Source organism: Pygocentrus nattereri, chromosome 18 (genome assembly GCF_015220715.1).
Source record: "Pygocentrus nattereri isolate fPygNat1 chromosome 18, fPygNat1.pri, whole genome shotgun sequence".
Taxonomy (NCBI): Eukaryota; Metazoa; Chordata; class Actinopteri; order Characiformes; family Serrasalmidae; genus Pygocentrus; species Pygocentrus nattereri.
Genome location: NC_051228.1, coordinates 16720768 through 16744691, shown reverse-complemented (window position 1 = coordinate 16744691; position 23924 = coordinate 16720768). Strand labels below are relative to the sequence as shown.

The following is a 23924-nucleotide window of genomic DNA, read 5'->3' as shown; positions in this document are numbered from 1 at the left end:
GTACAGTTGTTTCAGCACAGTAATAAAGTAAAAGTATGACAGTTTGGACTGTTTATTTGGACTATATTCTAACTGCTGTTTTGTAGGTTGTGGAAATTGAGTGCAGAGATTAAAGTAATCCTGCTGTGCTTTTCAGCCTAATCTCTGCATCTGCCCACTGGCTTCTGTTATAAGTAGGTTTACAGTGGGCTTCTGTTCTTTTCTAGGTTCAGTGAAACGTGTTGACATTATTGTCTGTGGTGACAGACGTACGGTACAACAGAGAGAGAGGAGGCTGTTAAACAGCTCTTATATTCTTTAACTCTGAGAGCACAGACGTTCCTCCAGAGACAGGAGCTGAATAACTAAACAGTCTAATATTTTCTCCTGCAGGAGGCAAACGCCCTCAAATCTTCAGATAAAATCTGCCGGCAGTTGGTGTACCACCTGACCCCCCACTCCAAATGGGCCAGACAGAGCGTCCCCAAGAGGAAATCCCACGCATGGTCAGTCCTCAGTGTCCACCTGCCCATCACAATGGACAGCCTACAGCAGATTAGCCACTCCCACTCAGCCTACTGCAGTTTAGACCCACCCATTCAGCCTAAGGCAGTTTAGCCCTATCCATTCAGCCTACAACAGTGTTATCCCGCCCTTTCATCTTACAGCAGTGTAGTCCCACTTATTCAGCATACATCAGTTTAGCACTGCCCATTCAGCATACAGCAGTTAAAGAGTGTTTCAATCCGTGCTGCTTTTTGAGAGAAGTACAGCCAATCAGATCAGAGCTCATTTACATATGTCAGTCACAAAGGCACAGTTACAAAAACAGCCTGTTTAACTGTAAGGCATTGTACAATGATCATGTAGAAATTAATTTTGACTGTTTTTGGCTATAAAATTACACTAAAGTAATAAGTGGAGTTGTAATGATAGAGTAAGAATGTAGAGAATGTAATAACATGGGCTCTTTAACTGAAAAGTAACAGTGAGAATGAAACATTGGTGGGGACAATTAGACAAAATTTCCAGAACATCTGACAAGCAGTGCCTGGTGTTCGATCACCTCTTGATATCAGACTCAGCTTTAGCTTCAATCTCTCTATGAGTCTTTAATTAGCTGGAGTGGAATACTGCATGCTTGGTAATACTGCACTCTTCTGCACTGAGTTATTGATGTGATGGAATTAAATCATGAACTCATCACTGCAGTTCTTAGAGTTTTCTATTCATTAGTTTTAATTAAAGTAAAAACGACATGAAAACGTTGTCAAAACGTGAAAGCAGAACCATTTCTCCCTCTTAGGGACCACCAAGGGTCTGAGAATATGATTTGTTTTCCATGTTTGCATCTGTTATTCTTTCTGCTTTCAAAATTCAGGAAAGCAGAGATGCTGCACACACCATCTAAACACATACTTAATGTATTTGTTTTTCTGTCAACTTTAATTTCATGTGAATTATTTAGGTATTTCAATTATTGTTGTTTAGATTTGCACATCATATGTTTGCATTTATTTACCTTTTTGTATCTATTAATGAAGTATTAATATGAAAGCTAATATGACTAAAATAAGTAAGGGCCTTTAAATCAGAAGTCTCTCTAACCTTCAAAATGTTTACATAATGAAACAGTTAAGATGTAAACAGAGTCATTCAGAGCGGTTTGGTGTGATTGGTGGTGATGGGAACCAGACATTTACCTCTAAAAGCTCCCTCACAGAAAGTTATTACATGAAATGGTTATGAATTCACTGCCTGATGTCTGAGATGCTGTTCTATGATAGGTGAATTATGCGTAAAAATTGAAAAATTTGAAGCAGTTCTGAATTATAATAAAATCTGTGATTTAAGCTTTTCGTTCTGTATCTCGTGCAGCTTGACAAAGCTGAGAGCCTCCTTTATCCTCCTTGTGTGAGAGGGAGGTGCTGAAGTGTGTTTAGTCGTTTTGAAGGATACCCATTTTGCTGGATGGAGCGGCTGGACACTCTGAGATGTTTGAGGTTTTCCAAAAGTGCTGTTGAGCGGTCTCTCTCTGCAGTTGCAGCAGGTGCAGAGCGGGAAACCACTCTAACAGAGAAAAATCACTCCAACATTTCCACACACTCACTCTGTCCCTGAGCAATTAGCCCAGTTTGATTTTAGCTGCTGTGTCTCGGTTCCTCTGTGGTTCCTCGCTTCACCACCGCCATCTCAGCAACAACAACAAACAGCCACACAGTAGCTTCATTAGCATTTTTGTTTTTCCTCTCAGAGCCTCTGACTGCACTACGGTGCATGGATGGAGCGATTGCAGCTTTAAGTGGAAGAAATGTTGTGGAGATCTTGATAAACTGACTGAAATCAAGCTTCCATTCACAGCCACTCAGTCAGCATTCACATGCAGTGATCCACTATTGGAAGGTCACTGACCACACATTCTTCTGCATCTTCTGAGGTTGTTCTTTGTCTCTTTTATTTTTTTCTGTTTCTTCTATTTTTTTTCTTGTTGAAAGTTAAAGGGCCCATATTTTGTATTTTTCTTGTATTTCATATGTTCTACTTATAAGATTTATGTGGTTTTATGTATAAAAATGATCATAATATGTATTTACCCAACCATTTTCCAACCTCTCTCCCTCTTATCCCGGACTTGTTTACATTATGGCAGTAGGTGGACGACAGTAAACCTAATGGCAGTAAACCTTTTTTCATCAGTGACAGCAGAACATTTTGTAAAGATGTTTTACCAGCATTTAAACTGTCAGCCATAGCAGTGGAATAACCCAGATGTTGATTTTTTTTTTTTTTTTTTTTTAGTAAACATGGAACCTTAATGTCTGTGGCTGAATATAACATCACTGTTATACTATTATTGCTGTCACAATGGGTGGAACTAAATTGCTGCATGATTAATAGTTGGGGCTAAACGACAGGGGAAATGGGCAATCTTAAACCTTTATAGCCTGAATGGATGGGGCCAACATGCTATAGGATGAATAGGTTTAGCCAAACAATAGAATTAATGGATGGGGCTAAACTTATGTAGGTTGAATGGGCGGAGCCAAACAATAGGATGAATGGACAGGGCTAAGCTGTGGTATGCTTAATGGGTGGGCCTAACTGCATAGTTTTTTGTGAGATCACAAAAACAGTGAATTCCAAACGAGCTGTTTGGTTAGACAGAGGAGTGAATGGTTTTAAAACATTCAGGGAAATGTAGTTTTCTGTGATATAGGCCGTTTAAATCTAGAAAAAAGACAGAGAGAGAATGAGAGGTTGTGTGTGGTGTAGTGTCATTAGTTTTCAACTGTTTTGTTCAGTTTTGGTGTGTGTGCTATGTTCAGTGTATTTTAGTCTTTGTGCTGTGTTTGGTGTGTTTTGGTTTGTGTGCTGTATTCAGTGTGTTTTGGTGTGTGTGCTGTGTTCAGTGTGTTTTGGTGTGTGTGCTGTGTTCAGTGTGTTTTGGTGTGTGTGTGTGTGCTGTGTTCAGTGTGTCTTGGTGTGTGTGTGTGTGTGTGCTGTGTTCAGTGTGTCTTGGTGGGTGTGTGTGTGTGCTGTGTTCAGTATGTCTTGGTGTGTGTGTGTACTGTGTTCAGTATGTGTTGGTGTGTGTGTGTGCTGTGTTCAGTGTGTCTTTGTGTGTGTGTGTGCTGTGTTCAGTGTGTTTTGGTGTGTGTGTGTGTGTGCTGTGTTCAGTGTGTCTTGGTGTGTGTGTGTGCTGTGTTCAGTGTGTCTTGGTGTGTGTGTGTGTGCTGTGTTCAGTATGTCTTGGTGTGTGTGTGTGCTGTGTTCAGTGTGTCTTGGTGTGTGTGTGTGTGTGCTGTGTTCAGTATGTCTTGGTGTGTGTGTGTGCTGTGTTCAGTGTGTCTTGGTGTGTGTGTGTGTACTGTATTCAGTGTGCCTTGGTGTGTGTGTGTGTGCTGTGATCAGTGTGTCTTGGTGTGTGTGTGTGTGTGTGCTGTGTTCAGTGTGTCTTGGTGTGTGTGTGCTGTGTTCAGTGTGTCTTGGTGTGTGTGTGTGTGCTGTGATCAGTGTGTCTTGGTGTGTGTGTGTGTGTGTGTGCGCTGTGTTCAGTATGTCTTGGTGTGTGTGTGCTGTGTTCAGTGTGTCTTGGTGTGTGTGTGTGCTGTGTTCAGTGTGTCTTGGTGTGTGTGTGTGTGTGCTGTGTTCAGTATGTCTTGGTGTGTGTGTGCTGTGTTCAGTGTGTCTTGGTGTGTGTGTGTGTGTGTGCTGTGTTCAGTATGTCTTGGTGTGTGTGTGTGTGTGCTGTGTTCAGTGTGTTTTTGGTGTGTGCGCTGTGTTCAGTGTGTTTTTGGTGTGTGTGCTGTGTTCAGTGTGTCTTGGTGTGTGTGTGTGCTGTGTTCAGTGTGTCTTGGTGTGTGTGTGTGTGTGCTGTGTTCAGTATGTCTTGGTGTGTGTGTGTGCTGTGTTCAGTGTGTCTTGGTGTGTGTGTGTGTACTGTGTTCAGTGTGCCTTGGTGTGTGTGTGTGTGCTGTGATCAGTGTGTCTTGGTGTGTGTGTGTGTGTGTGCTGTGTTCAGTGTGTCTTGGTGTGTGTGTGCTGTGTTCAGTGTGTCTTGGTGTGTGTGTGTGCTGTGATCAGTGTGTCTTGGTGTGTGTGTGTGTGTGTGTGCGCTGTGTTCAGTATGTCTTGGTGTGTGTGTGCTGTGTTCAGTGTGTCTTGGTGTGTGTGTGTGCTGTGTTCAGTGTGTCTTGGTGTGTGTGTGTGTGTGTGCTGTGTTCAGTATGTCTTGGTGTGTGTGTGCTGTGTTCAGTGTGTCTTGGTGTGTGTGTGTGTGTGTGCTGTGTTCAGTATGTCTTGGTGTGTGTGTGTGTGTGCTGTGTTCAGTGTGTTTTTGGTGTGTGCGCTGTGTTCAGTGTGTTTTTGGTGTGTGTGCTGTGTTCAGTGTGTCTTGGTGTGTGTGTGTGTGCTGTGTTCAGTGTGTCTTGGTGTGTGTGTGTGTGTGCTGTGTTCAGTATGTCTTGGTGTGTGTGTGCTGTGTTCAGTGTGTCTTGGTGTGTGTGTGTGCTGTGTTCAGTATGTCTTGGTGTGTGTGTGTGTGTGCTGTGTTCAGTGTGTTTTTGGTGTGTGCGCTGTGTTCAGTGTGTTTTTGGTGTGTGTGCTGTGTTCAGTGTGTCTTGGTGTGTGTGTGTGCTGTGTTCAGTGTGTTTTTGGTGTGTGTGTGTGCTGTGTTCAGTGTGTTTTGGTGTGTGTGCTGTGTTCAGTGTGTCTTGGTGTGTGTGTGTGCTGTGTTCAGTGTGTTTTTGGTGTGTGTGTGTGTGCTGTGTTCAGTGTGTCTTGGTGTATGTGTGCTGTGTTCAGTGTGTTTTTGGTGTGTGTGTGCTGTGTTCAGTGTGTTTTTGGTGTGTGTGCTGTGTTCAGTGTGTCTTGGTGTGTGTGTGTGTGCTGTGTTCAGTGTGTTTTTGGTGTGTGTGTGTGTGTGCTGTGTTCAGTGTGTCTTGGTGTATGTGTGCTGTGTTCAGTGTGTTTTTGGTGTGTGTGTGTGTGTGTGTGCTGTGTTCAGTGTGTCTTGGTGTGTGTGTGTGCTGTGTTCAGTATGTCTTGGTGTGTGTGTGCTGTGTTCAGTATGTCTTGGTGTGTGTGTGTGTGTGTGCTGTGTTCAGTGTGTTTTTGGTGTGTGCGCTGTGTTCAGTGTGTTTTTGGTGTGTGTGCTGTGTTCAGTGTGTCTTGGTGTGTGTGTGTGCTGTGTTCAGTGTGTTTTTGGTGTGTGTGTGTGCTGTGTTCAGTGTGTTTTGGTGTGTGTGCTGTGTTCAGTGTGTCTTGGTGTGTGTGTGTGTGTGTGCTGTGTTCAGTGTGTTTTTGGTGTGTGTGTGTGTGCTGTGTTCAGTGTGTCTTGGTGTATGTGTGCTGTGTTCAGTGTGTTTTTGGTGTGTGTGTGTGCTGTGTTCAGTGTGTTTTTGGTGTGTGTGCTGTGTTCAGTGTGTCTTGGTGTGTGTGTGTGTGCTGTGTTCAGTGTGTTTTTGGTGTGTGTGTGTGCTGTGTTCAGTGTGTCTTGGTGTGTGTGTGCTGTGTTCAGTGTGTTTTTGGTGTGTGTGTGTGTGTGTGTGCTGTGTTCAGTGTGTCTTGGTGTATGTGTGCTGTGTTCAGTGTGTTTTTGGTGTGTGTGCTGTGTTCAGTGTGTTTTAGTGTGTGGGCTGAAACCGAGAACATTAAGCTGCAGGCCTGCAGAGCACTCGTGGCTTTCAACACAGGAAAATACATCAGCCTCCTTTATTCCTCTCTTTCATATGAGCCTTAAACTCTCCCAGAACTTTAAACAGGCCAGACAATATTATAGAAACATTGAGCTTCCCTCTTTCAGCAGTGTTTGCCCTTCAACACTTCTCCCCCTTAGGATTTCTACTCTGAATAATATCCATTGTTACTGTGCTCCTGCTCATAAGACGAATTACACAGCCTCCTTAATGAGTCATTTCATGACTTCTTCAGGCAATCCAGTTAGAAATATTATTATTTTTCTCCCCCACACCGACTGAAGAGAGACGCTCGTCTCCATATTGTGGAAGCTGTTAGGAGCAGAAAGGAAATGTTTCTCTTTTTTAAAGGCCTGCACTTTTAATACATTTCCCTTCTTACAATCCACTTTTGTACTAGAAAGAGTAATTTTTACTTGGATTGTTCCACCCTCTCTTCATCCACTGATCTATAAAAAAGAATGTGTTACCATGCCTTCAAAACGGATGCAATGTGCAAATTAGCTCTGTTTTGATTGGCTGATCCTAATTTAAAAAGCAGTCTGAGCTGAAACACTCCTTACAACTTCAGAGTGAAAGGACAGAGCTAAACATGTGCACAATATTTTCAAAAGTATTCAGTCACCCATCCATTGAATCATTGAATTCAGGTGTTCCGAACACTTCCACGGCCACAGATGTATAAAGCCAAGCACCAAGGCCTGCAGACTGCTTCTACAAACATTTGTGAAAGAATGGGTCGCTCAGTGAATTCCAGCATGGTACCGTGGTTTCGGTCATGAAATTTCCGGTGTAAAGCGCCACCACTGGACTCTAGAGCAGTGGAGACGTGTTCTCTGGAGTAACGAATCACGCTTCTCCGTCTGGCAACCCAATGGACGAGTCTGGGTTTGGCAGTGCCAGGAGTAAAGTTTGGTGGAGGTGGGATTATGGTGTGGGGTTGTTTTTCAGAGGAGTGAAAAGAACTCAATGTTTCAGCAGACCAAGATATTTTGGACAATTTTATGCTCCCAACTTAGTGGGAACAGTTTGGGGATGGCCCCTTGCTGTTCCAACATGACTGCGCACCAGTGAACAAAGCAGGTCCATAAAGACATGTATGAGCGAGTTTGGTGTGAAAGAACTTGACTGGCCTGCACAGAGTCCTGACCTCAACCAGGTAGAACACCTTTGGGATGAATTAGCCAGGCCTTCTTGTCCAACATCAGTGTCTGACCTCACAAATGTGTTTCTGGAAGAATGGTCAAAATTTCCATAAACTCTCTCCTAAACCTTGTTGCTGCAAAGAGTGGGCCGACATTATATTAAACCCTATGGATTAAGAATGGGATCTCACTCAATTTCATATGCAATTGAAGGCAGACGAGCAAATACTTTTGGCAATATAATGTATGTACATTTTTTTGTGACATCACAAAACAAAAACAGACTGTGGCTTGTTTTTCATATATGGAGTGTATGGACTGACATTTTGAAACATCAACAATGTTTACCAACAACATAGCTCTTATTTTAAATTAATATGTGCAAATTCAGTTCATTCTTATTTAAAGAATGACTAAAGCAGTTTTTATTAATTAAATACTAATAAATTACATCAACTTTGTTTTAAAAAAAATAACGTCATTATTGTGGTCAGTTAAGGCTATGCAGTGCCGCCATCTGGTTCAGCTCAGACGTAGGTGCTTATTCTGTCGCTTCCACCTAATTTATAATGACAAATGCCTGGGACAATAAATAAGAGTTTGAAATATGAGCAGTTGGCGCATCTGATGCGTAAGGTATCAGAGTTTTCTTCACAAGAAAGAATAAAATGCCCAAGCAAACCAAAAAAAAGCATATTAGTGTATTTTTTCAGATTTTTACCACCTGTTTACATCAGAAATTACCAGCCCAATAGTGCAATAGTGTTTGCTCAGTGTCTCAGCGTGACACAAAACCTGCTCTTCTCAACTGCAGAGATCATTATAATTGATCATAATTGATCAGAGATTATTAATGTAGCATATCTAGCTAACACACTTCATCTAAAGTCAGATAGATTTAATGATTTAATGGTTAAGATACATTGCACTAATTTATACCAACAACTACTTCATTTTAAGTAGGTACTCAGTGTGGTATCAGATGTCAGCGAGTACTAATATTCACCCATACTTGCTCTGAAAAAGTGGTGTGGATGCGTTCCTCGTATTGGTTCTTTATTCTGTGCTGAATCAGTGCTGTGTTGTTCTGGCTCCTGCAGCAGTGAGCACTCAGCCTAAGGCTTTCATCTCCACACACGCCACCGTTGTAGCCCTTCTAACAATGAATGTGTTTAATAAAGGCATGTTGGGAGTGTCTAGGCGGGGGGTGGGGGGGTGTTGTCCCTGCTCCACACTCACACAGTAATTACGCTCTTTCTCATCAGTACTAATGCAGTGTGGGCTTGTCCTGGGGGGCTGCTGTGGGTGGAATAAGTGTGTGTTTCAGAGCTGATCTCTCTACAGAGGGAGTGTGTGTGTGTGTGTGTGTGTGTGTGTGTGTGTGTGTGTGTGTGTGTGTGTGTGTGTGTGTGTGTGTGTGTGTGTGTGTGTGTGTTGTCAGCAAATGCAGTGTAGGATGTTAATTTCTAAGCTCAATTAGATTTGATTTGACTACAAAAATTACAATTCTTGCACTACAGTCTCATTGGTCAGTTATTAATGTAATTAATTACATTAGATGCTGAAAGCTAAAAATTATATGCTGAATAATTAAGATTTGATATTGAACAATTCATAGTGGATATTGAATAATTAATATTAGATACTAAATAGTTAATATTAGATGCTGAATAATTCATATTGGATGCTAAATAATTAATAGCAGGTATATTACACACATACAGTAAAGGTGTATTAACATTTGCATTTTTTAAAACTAGCTTGTAGAGGTTCATATAAAAAATTCATAATGTGGCGAGTGTGGTTCCTGTGTGTGTGTGTGTGTGTGTGTGTGTGTGTGTGTGTGTGTGTGTGTGTGTGTGTGTGTGTGTGCAAGGCATGCTGGTTAATGTAGTAAGAGAGTACTGATGGACTACATATTACAAAATCATGAATTCTGTTAAAATGCTGCGGCATAGTTCTACACAACTAATAACTTAATGATCACAGTATTTGTAGTTGACTGGTGTATTTATTAAGTGATTCTTTTAGGACTTTGCATTTTACCAAGGACAAAAACAGAACAGTAAATAAGGATTCCTTCATTTCTGTTCAAGATTAGGCCTCGGAAGCCATTTCACTGATCTTATTTGACCTCAGAAGATCAGAAAGCTTCTGGCACACACATTAAAATGTGGTCGCTCATGGAAAGTTGACACCAGCTGATGATTCCTGATTAACGTCACTGCCTCAGAGCTGCCCTACCGAACTCTACTCCTCAAACTGACCCCCCCGTCTCGCTCCCCTTTCCCTTCAGCTCTGCTTAAATCAGTTTGACCTGGTTTTGCCAGCTGATAAAGGTCATCAGCGGTTCTGACTCACTTCCCTTTACAGGTCACTGCTGACCTGGAGGGGGGCATAAGGAGAAAAGGACATCTCTCTGAACCCAATGGAAAGGGCCTGTATCGTGGAAAACTACATTTCCTTCCTCACTTTTTGAATGAAAAGAGTGTGATGTAGTATATAAAGACTAAAAACCCAGCTTTGCCTGAATTAAACCTGGATATGCCTGTACTAAACCTGGCTATATCTGAGCTAAACCTGGCTATGACTGAGCTAAACCTGGCTATGACTGAGCTAAGCCTGGCTATGGTTGAGCTAAACCTGGCTATGACTGAGCTAAACTCAGCTGTGATTGAGCTTGGCTATCACTGAGCTAAGCATGGCTATGACTGAGCAAAACCCAGCTCTGCCTGAGCTAAACTTGGCTATGACTGAGCAAAACCCAGCTCTGCCTGAGCTAAACTTGGCTATGACAGAACTAAACCCAGCTATGACTGAACTAAACTTGGCTGTGGCTGAGTGAAAGCCAGCAATGACTGAGCTAAACCAAATATGACTGAGCTAAAACTGGTTATGACTGAACTAAACTTGACTATGACTGAGCTAAAACCCAGGAATGACTGAACTAAACCTGGCTACGACTGAGCTAATCCCATCTATGTCTGAGCTAAATCCGGCTAGACTGAGCTAAACCTGGCTATGACTGAGTTAACCAACTGAACTACTCGGGTCTAGCCATTCTCCACTGACCTCTACCATCGTAAAGGCTCACTATATGTTTTTTGCACACCATTCTGTTTGAACTCCAGAGAGTAGGGGTGTCAATCCCAGATTGGCAGTTTCTGAAATAATTAAAGCTACTAACCACTGTGCTATGCTCAGTTAACACCCGATGGCACTGGATGAGTTTAATCCAGGGGGGCTGCTGTAATTAGAGTGATTACCGAAGATGATCTGCAGTGTGTAGTTTTTACAGTCTGCTCAGTAAAAACTCCAGAGTGAATTATCTTCTGTAACGGCCTGAATGCAGAGCTCCCTCTGTAACTGTTTTAAGCTGCACCATGGTAACGTATTAATAAAACTGGGTAACAGAAAACCACACATATTTTTCTACAGACAAGGCTAACAGCTAAATTGAGTTTGATTTGACCAGTTCCTTAAACCTCACATTTATGAGCAGACTGCTGAAATTCACAGAACAACAAGCAGACAGTAAGGAGAAGAAAATGAAATATCTCAAAAGTGTGTTTTCTGTCTCGTTAGGCAGCATTTTCTCCCTCACTCTCACAGCACTCTGACCAGCCACCAAAACTGACTGTTAATAACAGTTGTCCAGTGTGACTGCTCTTGATAGCTTTTATTTCTTTAATAACAGATTATGTTAATTAGCCATACAGTAGAAACACAATCTCACCCGCATCAGCAAATCCATCAATGTGTGAATCACTTCTTATAGTAATACACATAAAAAAATAAAATAAACCCCTTAAAACGCAGTAAGAAGGACGTAACTTAAAGTTGGCTTCTTATTCGTCAGTTTCTATTCAGTCACCTTCTGGTTCCTGAAGCTGCATAATTTAAGGTGGAACAGGAAAATTCTAACAAGAAGCTGGCAAATAAGAAGCTGACTTCAGGTTCATGTGAGAAGGTACCAACTTTATTCTATTATGAATATCTACACGGATTAAAGAATGCTATGACTACAAGCATTGTTCATCATTGTAAGTAAACAAAATACTACGTACAGTTAAGATCCCCTGAATAAACAATTAAATGAAATAAGCTTAATATAAAACCAGAAGAAAAACAAGCACATCAACAGGTTCTTTGTGCATTACCAACCACATAACTATATCTACACATAAACACCATACAAACAAAATGCATCACTTAAACAGGATTGCTGTGTTCCGTTATATAATCCTATTCTTTCGGAGTGCAATATTTGTGAAATGCTGTAATTCTGGGCAGTATGTTTCTTAAACTGCCACTCTGTAATGGTACTGAATGCAGTCCAGCAGTGATGCTGACCACCCCAAAGTGGTGATGCCATTGACATGCCTGGCTGGACCCAACATAATGTAGGTATTTATCTATGGTGATAGGAACCAGGAGTCACCATGACTGGAACATTAGAGTACCTACACATGTCTTCTGAGTTTTATATGAAATGTTGATGATGGGGAAAATAGTGAAACATCTCACATAATATGTTTCTTTGGCCACGTTTTTGCGCCACAACACCCTGCATGCATCCCTCCATTTGTAAAAATATGCATTAGACCAAAAACCCGTTTTAGGCTTAGTGCATTTGATTTCTGGTTGGACTGTCGCTTTGAGGAGAGTAGTTTTCAGTCTACTCCTGTCAGAGTGCTGCCTTTAATTGGCTAAAGAAGGCTCCTTCTGTAAAAGCAGTGATTTACATCAGAGCCTACAAGTTCTCCTAATGTAAAGATCCACAGCGCTTTGTAGCTTTGCATTAGCATTAGCATGCAGTGAGTTAAGGCTGGAGCTGATGGGGGTAATTATCATAATGATGATGATACATGATACAGGACATAATGGAGCATACTACACACTACACATCACTGCACATATACAGCATCTAGAACTTTTTAAAGGGATCTGGTTAATAGTGCTGTGAGATAGGATCAGAAATTGAATCAGAATTTTCTCTTTGATTAGCAGATAATTGAATGTATCTAATTTTTAAATACATTATTTTAAAAAGTAAATAAATAGAATAACCCAAAAATCACATTGAGTGTTGCTAATAGGTTGTGTCAAAAGTTGTGGCTTTAACAATATGCAAAGTTTTCTTTGATTTTGAAAGACCAAGTAAAAAAAAGAAAATTCAGTGAACTGAATTAAAACTTTACTGAATTATTATTCGTGAATTGACTGTGTCAAATATTGGATGTCACTTGACTGAGCTGTGCAGGCTGGAGCGGGACAAAGCAATTCGGTTGTGGGCGGAAGTGGGAGAAATGATTCTGATTTTCTGCAGGAGTGTGTGGGAGCAGGATGAAATCTTTTGGAAGCGGGCAGGAGTAGGTCTGAAACCTCTACTTTAGAGTTGACTCCCGATTCCTGAATGCCTGGAATCGAAGAATCAGTACTTTCTGGGATCGACTCCCAGCCCTACCTACACATCTCCTCTAGCCTTATTCTGAGCTGTTTTTACTGTTTTTCTTTCTTTGTGTGAGGTCTGATGGTTGAGTTATTGTCCAGGGATCCTGCAGAACACACACACACACACACACAGTTACGTAACACACACACATACACGCACACACACACAATCTTGTCTTACATTCCTATTAAGGACTTTCATAGGTTTCTATTGATTTTTGTATTACTGTAGCCAAGCAATACTACACCTAAACCTTAACCTAATCCTAACCTTAATCCCATTATCCAAAAGACATTTTTTCTGATCTGTCAATTTTCCAAAAAAAATAAGTAATTTATGGTGAAAACAGTACACACTCAAGTGAGGAGCAGCACAAATTTTGAGCAGAAATATCATGTTGTGCTATTATTGTGAGAACATGCATCATGTAGTCCTTACAAGGATAGCAAGACATGTACACACATTACACACAAACACACACACTGCACTTTTGTGTGTGTCCTGGCATCACACAATTGAATCCATGAATATCACACACACATAATCTGACATTTTAATCAAAGCTTCTGGAGGTTCTTGACGTTCCGGTGATTTACAGATTTAATAACGTTTTTCATTCTGATGTTTATTTTCCCACATCGTCACTGTAATAATCACGCCTCACTCTTCTATACACACACTTTCCACATTACAGGCATGCACACTTTAAAAAGATGGTTCTTCTAAGGTTCTTTAGTAAAGTCATGGTTCTATTTAGGAACATGAGTTGTATATAGAATCATTTGTATTTTTAAATGGTTCTCTGCATGTTGAAATGGCTCATCAGATTAATGGTTCTATACAGCAGCAGATGTTTCTCCTATTGTATACAAACTTGACACTTTAACAATAGCAGAAACCTGCTACTGGGCACTGGGCACTACGACAGTACATTTTTTATCATGATGATGATTATGTCACAATATGATACAGAATGCCTTTCTAAACAAATGGATATTGTCAGTGCTTGTAGACACCGACCAACCGCATGATTTACAATGAAGAGAGTAAAATTAGTCCTGTTTAACTGGATCTAGTGCCAAACACTGAATATTAATCATAGTATTTTCAAAATGTAGCTTTGCTGGTTCTATAAAATGTAATAATAAATATAACAGACTTTATTTATGATATTACTGTTAAATTATTTATTACATTTATGAAAATGATGATTAAAAGTGGCATTTTGTCCAACCTTATCTGCCAGTGGGCTGCACGGAAAACACTGTCCTCTCACTCTTTGATGTCATGCAGACTTTGTGCTTACATCATCACAGAGTATGTTGAAAAGCTAAAACCATCAGTTACAGTCATCCTAAAGCTTTTAGGCCTCCTTTACATGTTAGCTACATTAGCCTTGTAGCTAAAAAAAAAACTTTAGATACTAAACATGTCTCAAGCAGGTGGCTGTGCTAATCTCCCTCTCGGTCACATGATGTCTGTTTATATGAAAGTGTGTCAGTGGGTATTTTTAGCGTGTTTTAATGCAGTAGCGAGGGTCAGTCTGGGTCAGTACGGGACAATAATGGTGAGTTGATTCCAAATGAGACTGACCCTCATTTTCAGTGCAGCTGAGCACTTACAGCACAAAGTGACTGAAAATGAAATCCATTTAAACTAAAGTGAACAAATTGACAGTAAGATCAAACAAGACAAAATAAAAACTAAGAGAGCAATTAAGATTTAAGATGACAAACCATAAAATAAATGAAAGCAAGATACAAGGTACCTTTCCACATAACAGGATAAATAAGGCAAACTAAAACTCAGTCAAGTAACAGGATTGCTTGTAGTCGATTCTTTGACTTTGCAAACACACACTCTCAGCTTGAGCCTGACATGCACTGCCAGCCTGTTAATGACATCACTGCCACAGCAGTATTTTATTGGTTTGATAAGCAAAAAACATCCATCCATCCATCCATCCATCCATCCATCCATCCATCCATCCATCCATCCATCCATCCATCCATCCATCCTCTAAGCCGCTTCTCTGTCAGGGTCGCGGGGGGGAGCTGGAGCCTATCCCAGCAGTCTTCGGGCGGAAGGCAGGATACACCCTGGACAGGTCGCCAGTCCATCGCAGGGCAGACACACAGACACTCACACCTAGGGACAATTTAGCACATCCAATTGGCCTGACTGCATGTCTTTGGACTGTGGGAGGAAACCGGAGAACCCGGAGGAAACCCACGCAGACACAGGGAGAACATGCAAACTCCACACAGAGAGGACCCCGGTCACCCGGCCGGGGAATCGAACCCAGGCCCTCCTTGCTGTGAGGCGACAGCGCTACCCACCATGCCACCGTGCCACCCAAAGCACGGTATATAGTGTATATATATAGTGTGTGTGTATATGTATGTACATACATGTATATATATATATACACACTACAACGATAAGACATTATGTTGGGTTCATTAGCAGAAAAGGCAAACAGGCTACTGCTGAAACTCACAATGTGAAAAGCACATTAAATGGAATTTAATGTACAGTTGTGTTATGTATGATGAAGGATTTTTGTAAGATGATTATTGAGAACTGCTGCTATTGATAATACTGCTTTAATATTAATGTGCTGTTGAGGCACTTTTGCCATTGTAGGCACAGAATGTATGTATATGTGACGTGGGCTGAGAATGCACAGCTGTAGATTGACTCTACTGAAAAACTGGTAAACTGTGTTGAGGACAGTTTAGCTCTCTCTGAACACTGAATGTCTCCTAAGATTATTTATCTGTTTCTCCATGTTGTTAAGAGTCGTTGTTGTTAGCAGGGCTGGTAGCCATCCTTTGGTTTGAGTCTGTTGCCCAATCAGAGGCTGTGTTCCTGACTCGTCATCCAGTTAGAGACTGTGTTCCTGACTTGTCAACCAGTCAGAAACTGTGTGCCTGGCTTGTCGATCAATCAGAAGCCCTGTTCCTGACTTGTCGACCAATCAGAGACTGTATTCCTGACTCATCGATTAATCAAAGGCTGTGTTCCTGTGAGGGGTTGTAATCCTGACTTGCTGATTAATTAGAGATTATGTTCCTGACTTGTTGACTTATCAGAAAGTTAGTTTAGACAAATCACAGGCTGTGTTCCTCACTTGTCAACCAATTAGAGGCTGTGTTCCTGACTTGTCGCTCAGAGGTTGTATTCCTGACTTGTTGACTAATCAGAGACTGTGTTCCTGACTCGTCACTCAATCAGAATGTGTTCCTGACTCATCGACCAATCAGAGGCTGTGTTCCTGACTTGTTGATCAGACTGTTTTATATAGTCCTTTCTTTGTCTCTAACATTTAGTAATGGTTTCCTGGAGCAGAATTAAGCCTAATGTAGTCTCTCAGCATGGCTCGGGCAGCCTTTAGCTGGTTGCTGGTGGTCTCCTTGAAGACAAGCAGCAAGTTTGATTGTATTGCGCGGCCGTACAAACTACATTTTTAAAAGCATGTGAGCCTGTAACATCCACCATTCAGTCAGTGTAGGCTATATTTATTAACATCATGAGACACAAACATTTAAAAGTGGATATGAAAATAATAACATGACTATCTTTATCTCTTCGAGTGCACATCAAACTGAGGACCTTCAGGGCCAAAAGGCTGTGGAGATCAGTGTTTATCTTATATTATCGTTTATCTTACCTTACCTTATCTAATGCTCTGAATTCTATTCATGAATTCTGTTCATGAAGGCCTTGCTGATTAGCTACTGAACTGAATCAGGTGTGTTTAATGAGGCAGTGTGGCAGAGTACGGCAAGGACTGAAGCCTTAAACAGGCTTGTATGTTACTGAGCCTTTAAGACTGATCTTATTGGTTGTGCCTCATTCAAGTGCAGGCTGAAACACTCCTTATAACTTCAGTGTAAGCGGGTAGGGGCAAACTGCTGTAGGCTAAAAAGGTGCAACAGTGAATTCAAAACAGGCTGTTTTTGCATTTCACTTTCCATAATATGGATGGTATGTAATGGGCAGTGATTGATAAGTGTTGAAACGTTATTAATGTTTATGTACTACATTAAAATCAAGGGCGTTTTGATTTTCCATGATATGGGCACTTTCATTTATTAAAACATATTTGTGGGCTTTGTGACTCTGGAGAATTTCCACAGATGCTCCTCTAATAAAACTAATCCAGCTCCAATGAGAGCACAGCGCAGACCCTCAGTATGAAGAGAGACTGGAGCGGTTTTGCACTATATTTTTATCTGACTACGAGTCTGCTGTGAGGATATTTACAGTGTGACAGCGCTGGAGAAGCTGTCTACTCTGTAAACGCCTGATCTATGACAGACTCTGGAACGATTCCCCTGTAATTCAGTCAGAGAGGAGAGAGAGACAGAGTGCAGTGAGTTTAAATTGAAGTCTCTCTCTCTTTAATGCTCTCTCCTTAATGATGGATGGAATCAGATGTGTGGCCTGCAGTGCAGCTCCAGATTTCTGTAGTTTTGTTTTGCAGCTCATTTGTTTTCACCCATGTTGCTCTTTCTGATGCTGTGAGGCCATTTTTAAAGCGTGTGTCTTTCTGAGCAAACCTTTAACCCACAGATGGAACAGCCACATCAAAGGCCATTAAACAAAATCTAATATACTTTAAAGCCCAGGCACACTAGCAAAATTACCTTAATTTCAGTAGAATTTACTGAAATTAGTAGTTTTGTGCCCCAAAGCTATAATGCCAACAAATCAGCAGTCAGTATCAGTAATGCCAACCAATCAGCAATCAGTATCAGTAATGCTAACCAATTAGCATTAAGTAGCAGTCATACTAAACAATCAGCGTTCAGTAGCAGTAACTGTAATCAGTCAGCACTCAGTAACAGTGACGCTTATCAGTCTGCCCTTAATAGCAATAATGCTAAACAGTCAAATCAAATCAAATCAAATTTATTTGTATAGTGCTTTTTACAACTGATGCTGTCACAAAACGGTTTCACAGAATTCCAGAAAAGACAAAGTTTTAACATGAATGTAAAAACCCCCAGGTGAGCAAGCCAGGGGAGACAGTGGCAAGGAAAAACTCCCTCAGAGCTGAGGAAGAAACCTTAGGAGGAACCAAGGCTCACAAGGGAGGACCCATCCTCCTCTGGTCAAACTACCTACAAATGATTATACTACTAATATTAATAGTAGTAGTATTAGTAGTAGTAATAGCTAGGAGTCTATGAAATGTAGGGTGAGCTCTCAGTAGCAGTAATGCTAACCAATCAGCACTCAGTAGCAGTAATGCTAACACATTTGGGGCTTTTAACCAATCTTGCACTTTAGACTAAAATCCTTTTGGTCTGAGTGTTCCTAAATTTTATTTTATTAAATTATAATGCACATTCCAAAACAATCATAAATGTACCCAAGCTTTACTATTCAGTGCTGAAACATTTACCAAAAGTTTCAGCACTGATTGTTTCAGTAGTTGTAATTTTAGCTTATTTTGAGCAGAAATCAAGAACTCTTGCCAGTACTTGACTAGCAAACACAGTTTTGAACAGCTGTACACACATAAAATCATTACATTGTCCACACTCATTTTCAGACTTTGGGACACATTTACTTCATAACAATGGGATCTAATTGCTCACCATGTGGCTAAATAAGCATGGCTAAAATAAGGCCCTGTTTTTATCATTAAAAATTAAACTAATGATGAATGTAAATCATTTAACTTCAATTTAAAAGAAATTGAAAAGATCTTTAAAACATGAATAATTATTTTCATGTAAATTTAGAGATTAGGGTTTGGGACAGACACCTTCCTGCAGAAAGTATCCTATAAATGATTGTGTGTATATTTAACTTATTAGTGTCTCTTTTTATACCTTGGGTTTAAATAGATCAGAACAGAATCCTTATAAATATGTAGGATCTGAAGACCTGATGTGAGAGATATTTAGGTACGGTATTGTTGATGTGAAGGATGTTTTAACAGTCATGTGTATACATTGTCCTGAAAAGTCCTGGAAATTACTTCCTCAAAAAGAGTGGGAACCCCGGATTAGGGTTTATCCAAAGAGCGTGTTTATCCACTGCTCTGCACACACAGTGCTGATTCGGCCCCCTCACTGCTGGCACTCGGCCTTGTCAACATCACCACTTCCCCCCACACCCCACCACCCCACCACCACCCGTAGAGGCGTGAGCTGTGTTGTTTCCGGGGCAGAATCTCTTCCCACACAGACGGAGAGCACGTGATGATCTCCTGGAGAAAAGCCCTCTGATCCGATCAGCCAATCAGAATGCAGAGTCATTGCAGGCACCTTAATCCTGCAGAGTCAGCACAACGCCCCCACCGCCCCAACTCCCCCTTACTGTAGTAACAACACAAAGAGAGGGACAGCAATCGAGGAAGAGAGAGGAGAGAGACACACAGAGAGTGAAGAGTGAGAAAGAGAGACAAAGGAAGAGATAGCCAGAGTAGAAAGTGAGAAATACACAAAGAAAGATAGTATAAAGAGAGAGAGATACACAAAGAGAGTAAAGAGAGAGAAAGAGAAAGTAAAGAAAGAGATACACAGTAAGAGAGTAGAGAGATAGAGATGCACGAAGAGAGAGTAAAGAGAGAAATAGAGAGAGACACAGAAAGAGAAAGGAAGAGATAGAACAGAGAGACAGAGTAGAAACTGAGAAATACACAAAGAAAGAGTATAAAGAGAAAGAGAGATACACATAGAGAGAGAGAGATACACAAAGAGAGTAAAGAGAGAGAGAGAGATACACAAAGCGAGTAAGGAGAGAGACATACACAAAGAGTGAAGAGAAAGAAAGTAAAGAGATAGAGAGATACACAGCAAGAGAGTAGAGAGAAAGAGATACACAAAGAGTAAAGAGAGAGAGAGACAGAAAGGAAGGGATGGAACGGAGACGAGAAAGAGAGTAAAGAGACAGAGTAAAGAGAGAGACAGACAAAGAGAGAGTAAAGAGACAAAGGGTGAAACGGAGAGAAAGAGAGACAGCGAGATATAGAGGCACACAAAGAGGAAGAGACAAAAAGAGAGTAAAGAGAGAGAGACACAGAAACAAATGAAGTGATGGAACAGAGACAAGAAAGAGTAAAGAGACAGAGTAAAGAGAGAGACAGACAAAGAGAGAGTAAAGAGACAAAGGGTGAAACGGAGAGAAAGAGAGACAGCGAAATATAGAGGCACACAAAGAGGAAGAGAGACAAAAAGAGAGGGAGTGATAACAGAGAGACAAATTATGTTACTTTAACATTTTAAAAGAGTGTTTTTCAAGCAAGATTGGTGTAATTTGTCATAAAAAATTAAACATTTAATATTTTAAGATAAAATTTTCTTTAGTGTGTATTAACTCTCTGAGTCTTCAGTCCATCTGCAGTGATTTGACTGTATAATGTGAAGGTAATTCTTACAGAATTCTGATGATTGTATGCTTCTGTTTTCCAGTCTGAAAACCACCCTAAGGAAGAAGTTTGCAGGCGATACAGTGGACCTCTCTGGCATCCCTCTGTCCAGCCGGGACCTCCAGCGTGTAATTTTTTACCTTCACAGCTACAGCTCCTCCGTGGTGGCGGTGGATCTGAGCTTCACTGAGCTGCAGGATGACGGCCTGCGCCTGCTTCTGCCCTCACTCAGCCTGATGCCCAAGCTCTCCACACTCGCTGTCAACGGTAACCGGCTGACCGCCTCTGTCGTGAAGGACCTGACCGAGGCGCTGAAGGACCCAAAGAAGTTCTCCAATCTGGCCTGGGTCGACTTGGGCAACAACGTGGACATCTTCACCATTCCTCAGCCACTGCTGGTGGCTCTGCGGAGGCGCTTCGGCATGAGGAGCAGCCTGCCCACCATCTACGAGTACCGAGAGACAAAAGACAGCCACTACAACCTGGAGGCGTCTACTGAGGAAGAGGAGGAGGAACTGGAGCCCTTGAACATGGAGGAGAACACCAAGAACATCATGCTGCACTTCACCGAGAGGTGATGAGACCTGGGTTCTGTATGGGTTGTAGTTTCATTGGCTCCTGGGAAACGATTCAGGGTGATCAGAACCAGATTCTCCCCCCGAGCTGCATCTCCTGTCAATCACAGCAAACTCTGGAGCCCTGGAACATAGAGGAAAAAAGCAGGAATATCATGCTGAACATCTCTGAGAGGTGATAGGAGTTTGGTTCTTCATGGTCTTCTTGGGTATTCCAAGGTTCTCCATGGGTCTCCCACTAGGGATCCCCAGAGTTCTCCAGGATTCTCAAAGGTTCCTTGGCATTCTCCAGGATTCTCCATGGGCTTCCCTGTGTGGATCACAGAGTTCTCCAAGATTCTCAAAGGTTCTTTGACATTCTCATGGTTTTCCAGGACTCTCCATTTGGATCACCAAAGTTCTCCGGGGTTCCCAAAGCTTACATGGGGTTTGACAGGATTTTCCAGGATTCTTCAGAGTTATCCAGAATTCTTAGTGGTTGCTCAGGGTGATCTATGGTTTTCCAGTCACCTGTCACCTTTGAGTTCTCCAGAATTCTCAGTGGTTTCCATGGGTTTTCTTCTGCCAGTGTTCTTGTTCTCCCCTGCCTCGGCATGTGCTACCAACGGAGCAGAAGGTCAGAACAGAGGAGAGCGGAATAGCGAGAGCGTAGGTGGCCAAGCAATCAGAGTTCATGCGGATCTGTAAGACCTCCAAACACAGACAGACCACAAACAGAGATGAACACACAGTACTGAGAGTGTTTATGTACACGCAGCACTGTAATTAGCGGTTAGCACGTATGGATGTTTTGGTTTTTGTTGTGCATCAAACATGCCAATGGTCAGTGGGTGGTCACAAACTGCTCACAGTTCTTTCCTCCCACGACCTGAACAGCTGAACTTCAATTACAGGAGCCGACCGTCTGCGTGTGCTGCCTCCGCTCATTAGCGCAGACCCATTGCAGACAACCGGGAGACTCAACAGCACCGACCAATCAGATTAATGCTTTATTAAATCAGCCTGCTGGGTTCAGAGGAATGAACGACGCAGTCCTGCATGAACTCTCAGACAATTTTTTTATTGAGAAATTTTGTTTCATATGCTTGCTTTGATTATTAATTTGATAATTAACTGTGCTTTTGGTGTTTTTCAAAGATTTTTAATAGTCAGTGCAGTGCACTTTATATGTTTAATTTCTGTCAAAACAACCATTAAGTACAAGATATTCACTTCACTTTCACTTAGTGAAAAAGCAGAAAAAGTAGTGTTAACAGAAAATTACTCAACAACTAAATTTCGTATTGTGTCACTCAAATTTTTATTGCAACTTTCAATTTTTTTCAGAAGACTCACTTTCAGTTTCTTAAAGAAATCTGCTGACACACCTTCAAAGTTCATTCTTAGAAGTTGCTTTAGCATTTACTCACATTTAGTGATGTTGAGGTCTGGGCTCTGGGGTTATCAGACCATTGTTTAGAGAACACCAGCAGCTTCATCTTGTTTGTCTATTAGTGTTAACTTACCAGTGTTTGCTTTGTTCAGTCTTTACTTTTATGCACCCCAACAACCACCTAAAAGACCTGGTAGATCTGGTAGACCACAACTGCCCCCATCAGATGAACAGCACTTAAAGCTTTCGTCTTTGAGAAAGAAGAGAAAATCAAGCTGCTTTAGATCTGGAAACATCCACAGATCAGGAAACATCCACCCTGGATTATGGGGATGCCCAGGTGGTTTAGTCCACATTAGTTATGTGGTATAAAAGGAGAGGAAGGCTGACCAGAGATGGACGACTATGTCGTGTTGACCAAACGGCAACAAGCTCGAAGGACTGTTATGGATTGAGGTCGAGAGAACCTCAAGGTCTAAATGGTGGTAGCTACCTTGCCACTTTAAAATTCGTCCATCTCCAAGCCAAAGTGAGATTGTCTGTTTATGTTTTTTTTTTGTTTTCCAAGTTATACAGTACGTACCAATAAAAACAAAAATGTTATTTTTTGCTATTTTACGAGGTACCTCCAGACTATCCGGTCCATGATACCACATCACAGGATTACTTCAAAAATGATCAACCACCTTCTAAGACTGAACTGTGGAGGTGTGTCTGCAGATTCTTTGGGAAACTGAAAGTGATTCTCCTGAAAATAATGGAAGCTGAAATAAAAGTACAGAGACACACTGAACACTCAAATAGCTGCACTGAAATATCAGTGACGTGTACTTAACAGCTGTTTTGACTGGAAGTAAAATACACTGCTCAAAAAAGGGAACACTCAAATAACACATCCTTGATCTGAATGAATGAAATATTCTCATTGAATACTTTGTTCTGTACAAAGTTGAATGTGCTGACAACAAAATCACAAAAATCATCAATGGAAATCAAATTTATTGACCAATGGAGGCCTGGAATTGGAGTAACACACAAAATTAAATAGGAAAAACACACTACAGGCTGATCCAACTTTGATGTAATGTCCTTAAAACAAGTCAAAATGAGGCTCAGTATTGTGTGTGGCCTCCACGTGCTTGTATGACCTCCCTACAACGCCTGGGCATGCCCTGATGAGGTGGCGGATGGTCTCCTGAAGGATCTCCTCCCAGACCTCGACTAAAGCATCCGCCAACTCCTGGACAGTCTGTGGTGCAACGTGGCATTGGTGGATGGAGTGAGACATGATGTCCCAGATGTGCTCAATCAGATTCACGTCTGGGGAACGGGCGGGCCAATCCATAGCTTCAATGCCTTCATCTTGCAGGAACTGCTGACACACTCCAGCCACATGAGGTCTAGCATTGTCCTGCATTAGGAGGAACCCAGGGCCAACCGCACCAGCATATGGTCTCACAAGGGGTCTGAGGATCTCATCTCGGTACATAATGGCCGTCAGGCTACCTCTGGCGAGCACATGGAGGGCTGTGCGGCCCGCCAAAGAAATGCCACCTCACACCATTACTGACCCACTGCCAAACCGCTCATGCTGAAGGATGTTGCAGGCAGCAGATCGCTCTCCACGGCGTCTCCAGACTCTGTCACATCTGTCACATGTGCTCAGTGTGAACCTGCTTTCATCTGTGAAGAGTGCAGGGCACCAGTGGCGAATTTGCTAATACTGGTGTTCTCTGGCAAATGCCAAGCGTCCTGCACGGTGTTGGGCTGTGAGCACAACCCCCATCTGTGGACGTCGGGCCCTCATACCATCC

The 23924-nt window shown here is 41.7% G+C and overlaps 1 protein-coding gene across 1 annotated transcript in view; it reads left to right on the top strand.

The window, feature by feature from the left end:
• The window catches only part of lrrc75bb (leucine rich repeat containing 75Bb), a 46329-nt gene extending 23279 nt beyond the window's left edge, over nt 1-23050 (top strand). Inside the window, exons 3-4 of the mRNA XM_017693616.2 lie at nt 373-485; nt 20207-23050. Of these exons, the coding sequence (XP_017549105.1) occupies nt 373-485; nt 20207-20741 (648 nt within the window). The 3' untranslated portion in view covers nt 20742-23050. The remainder of the gene's footprint in view (nt 1-372; nt 486-20206) is intronic.
• The last annotated feature ends 874 nt before the right edge of the window (nt 23051-23924 follow it).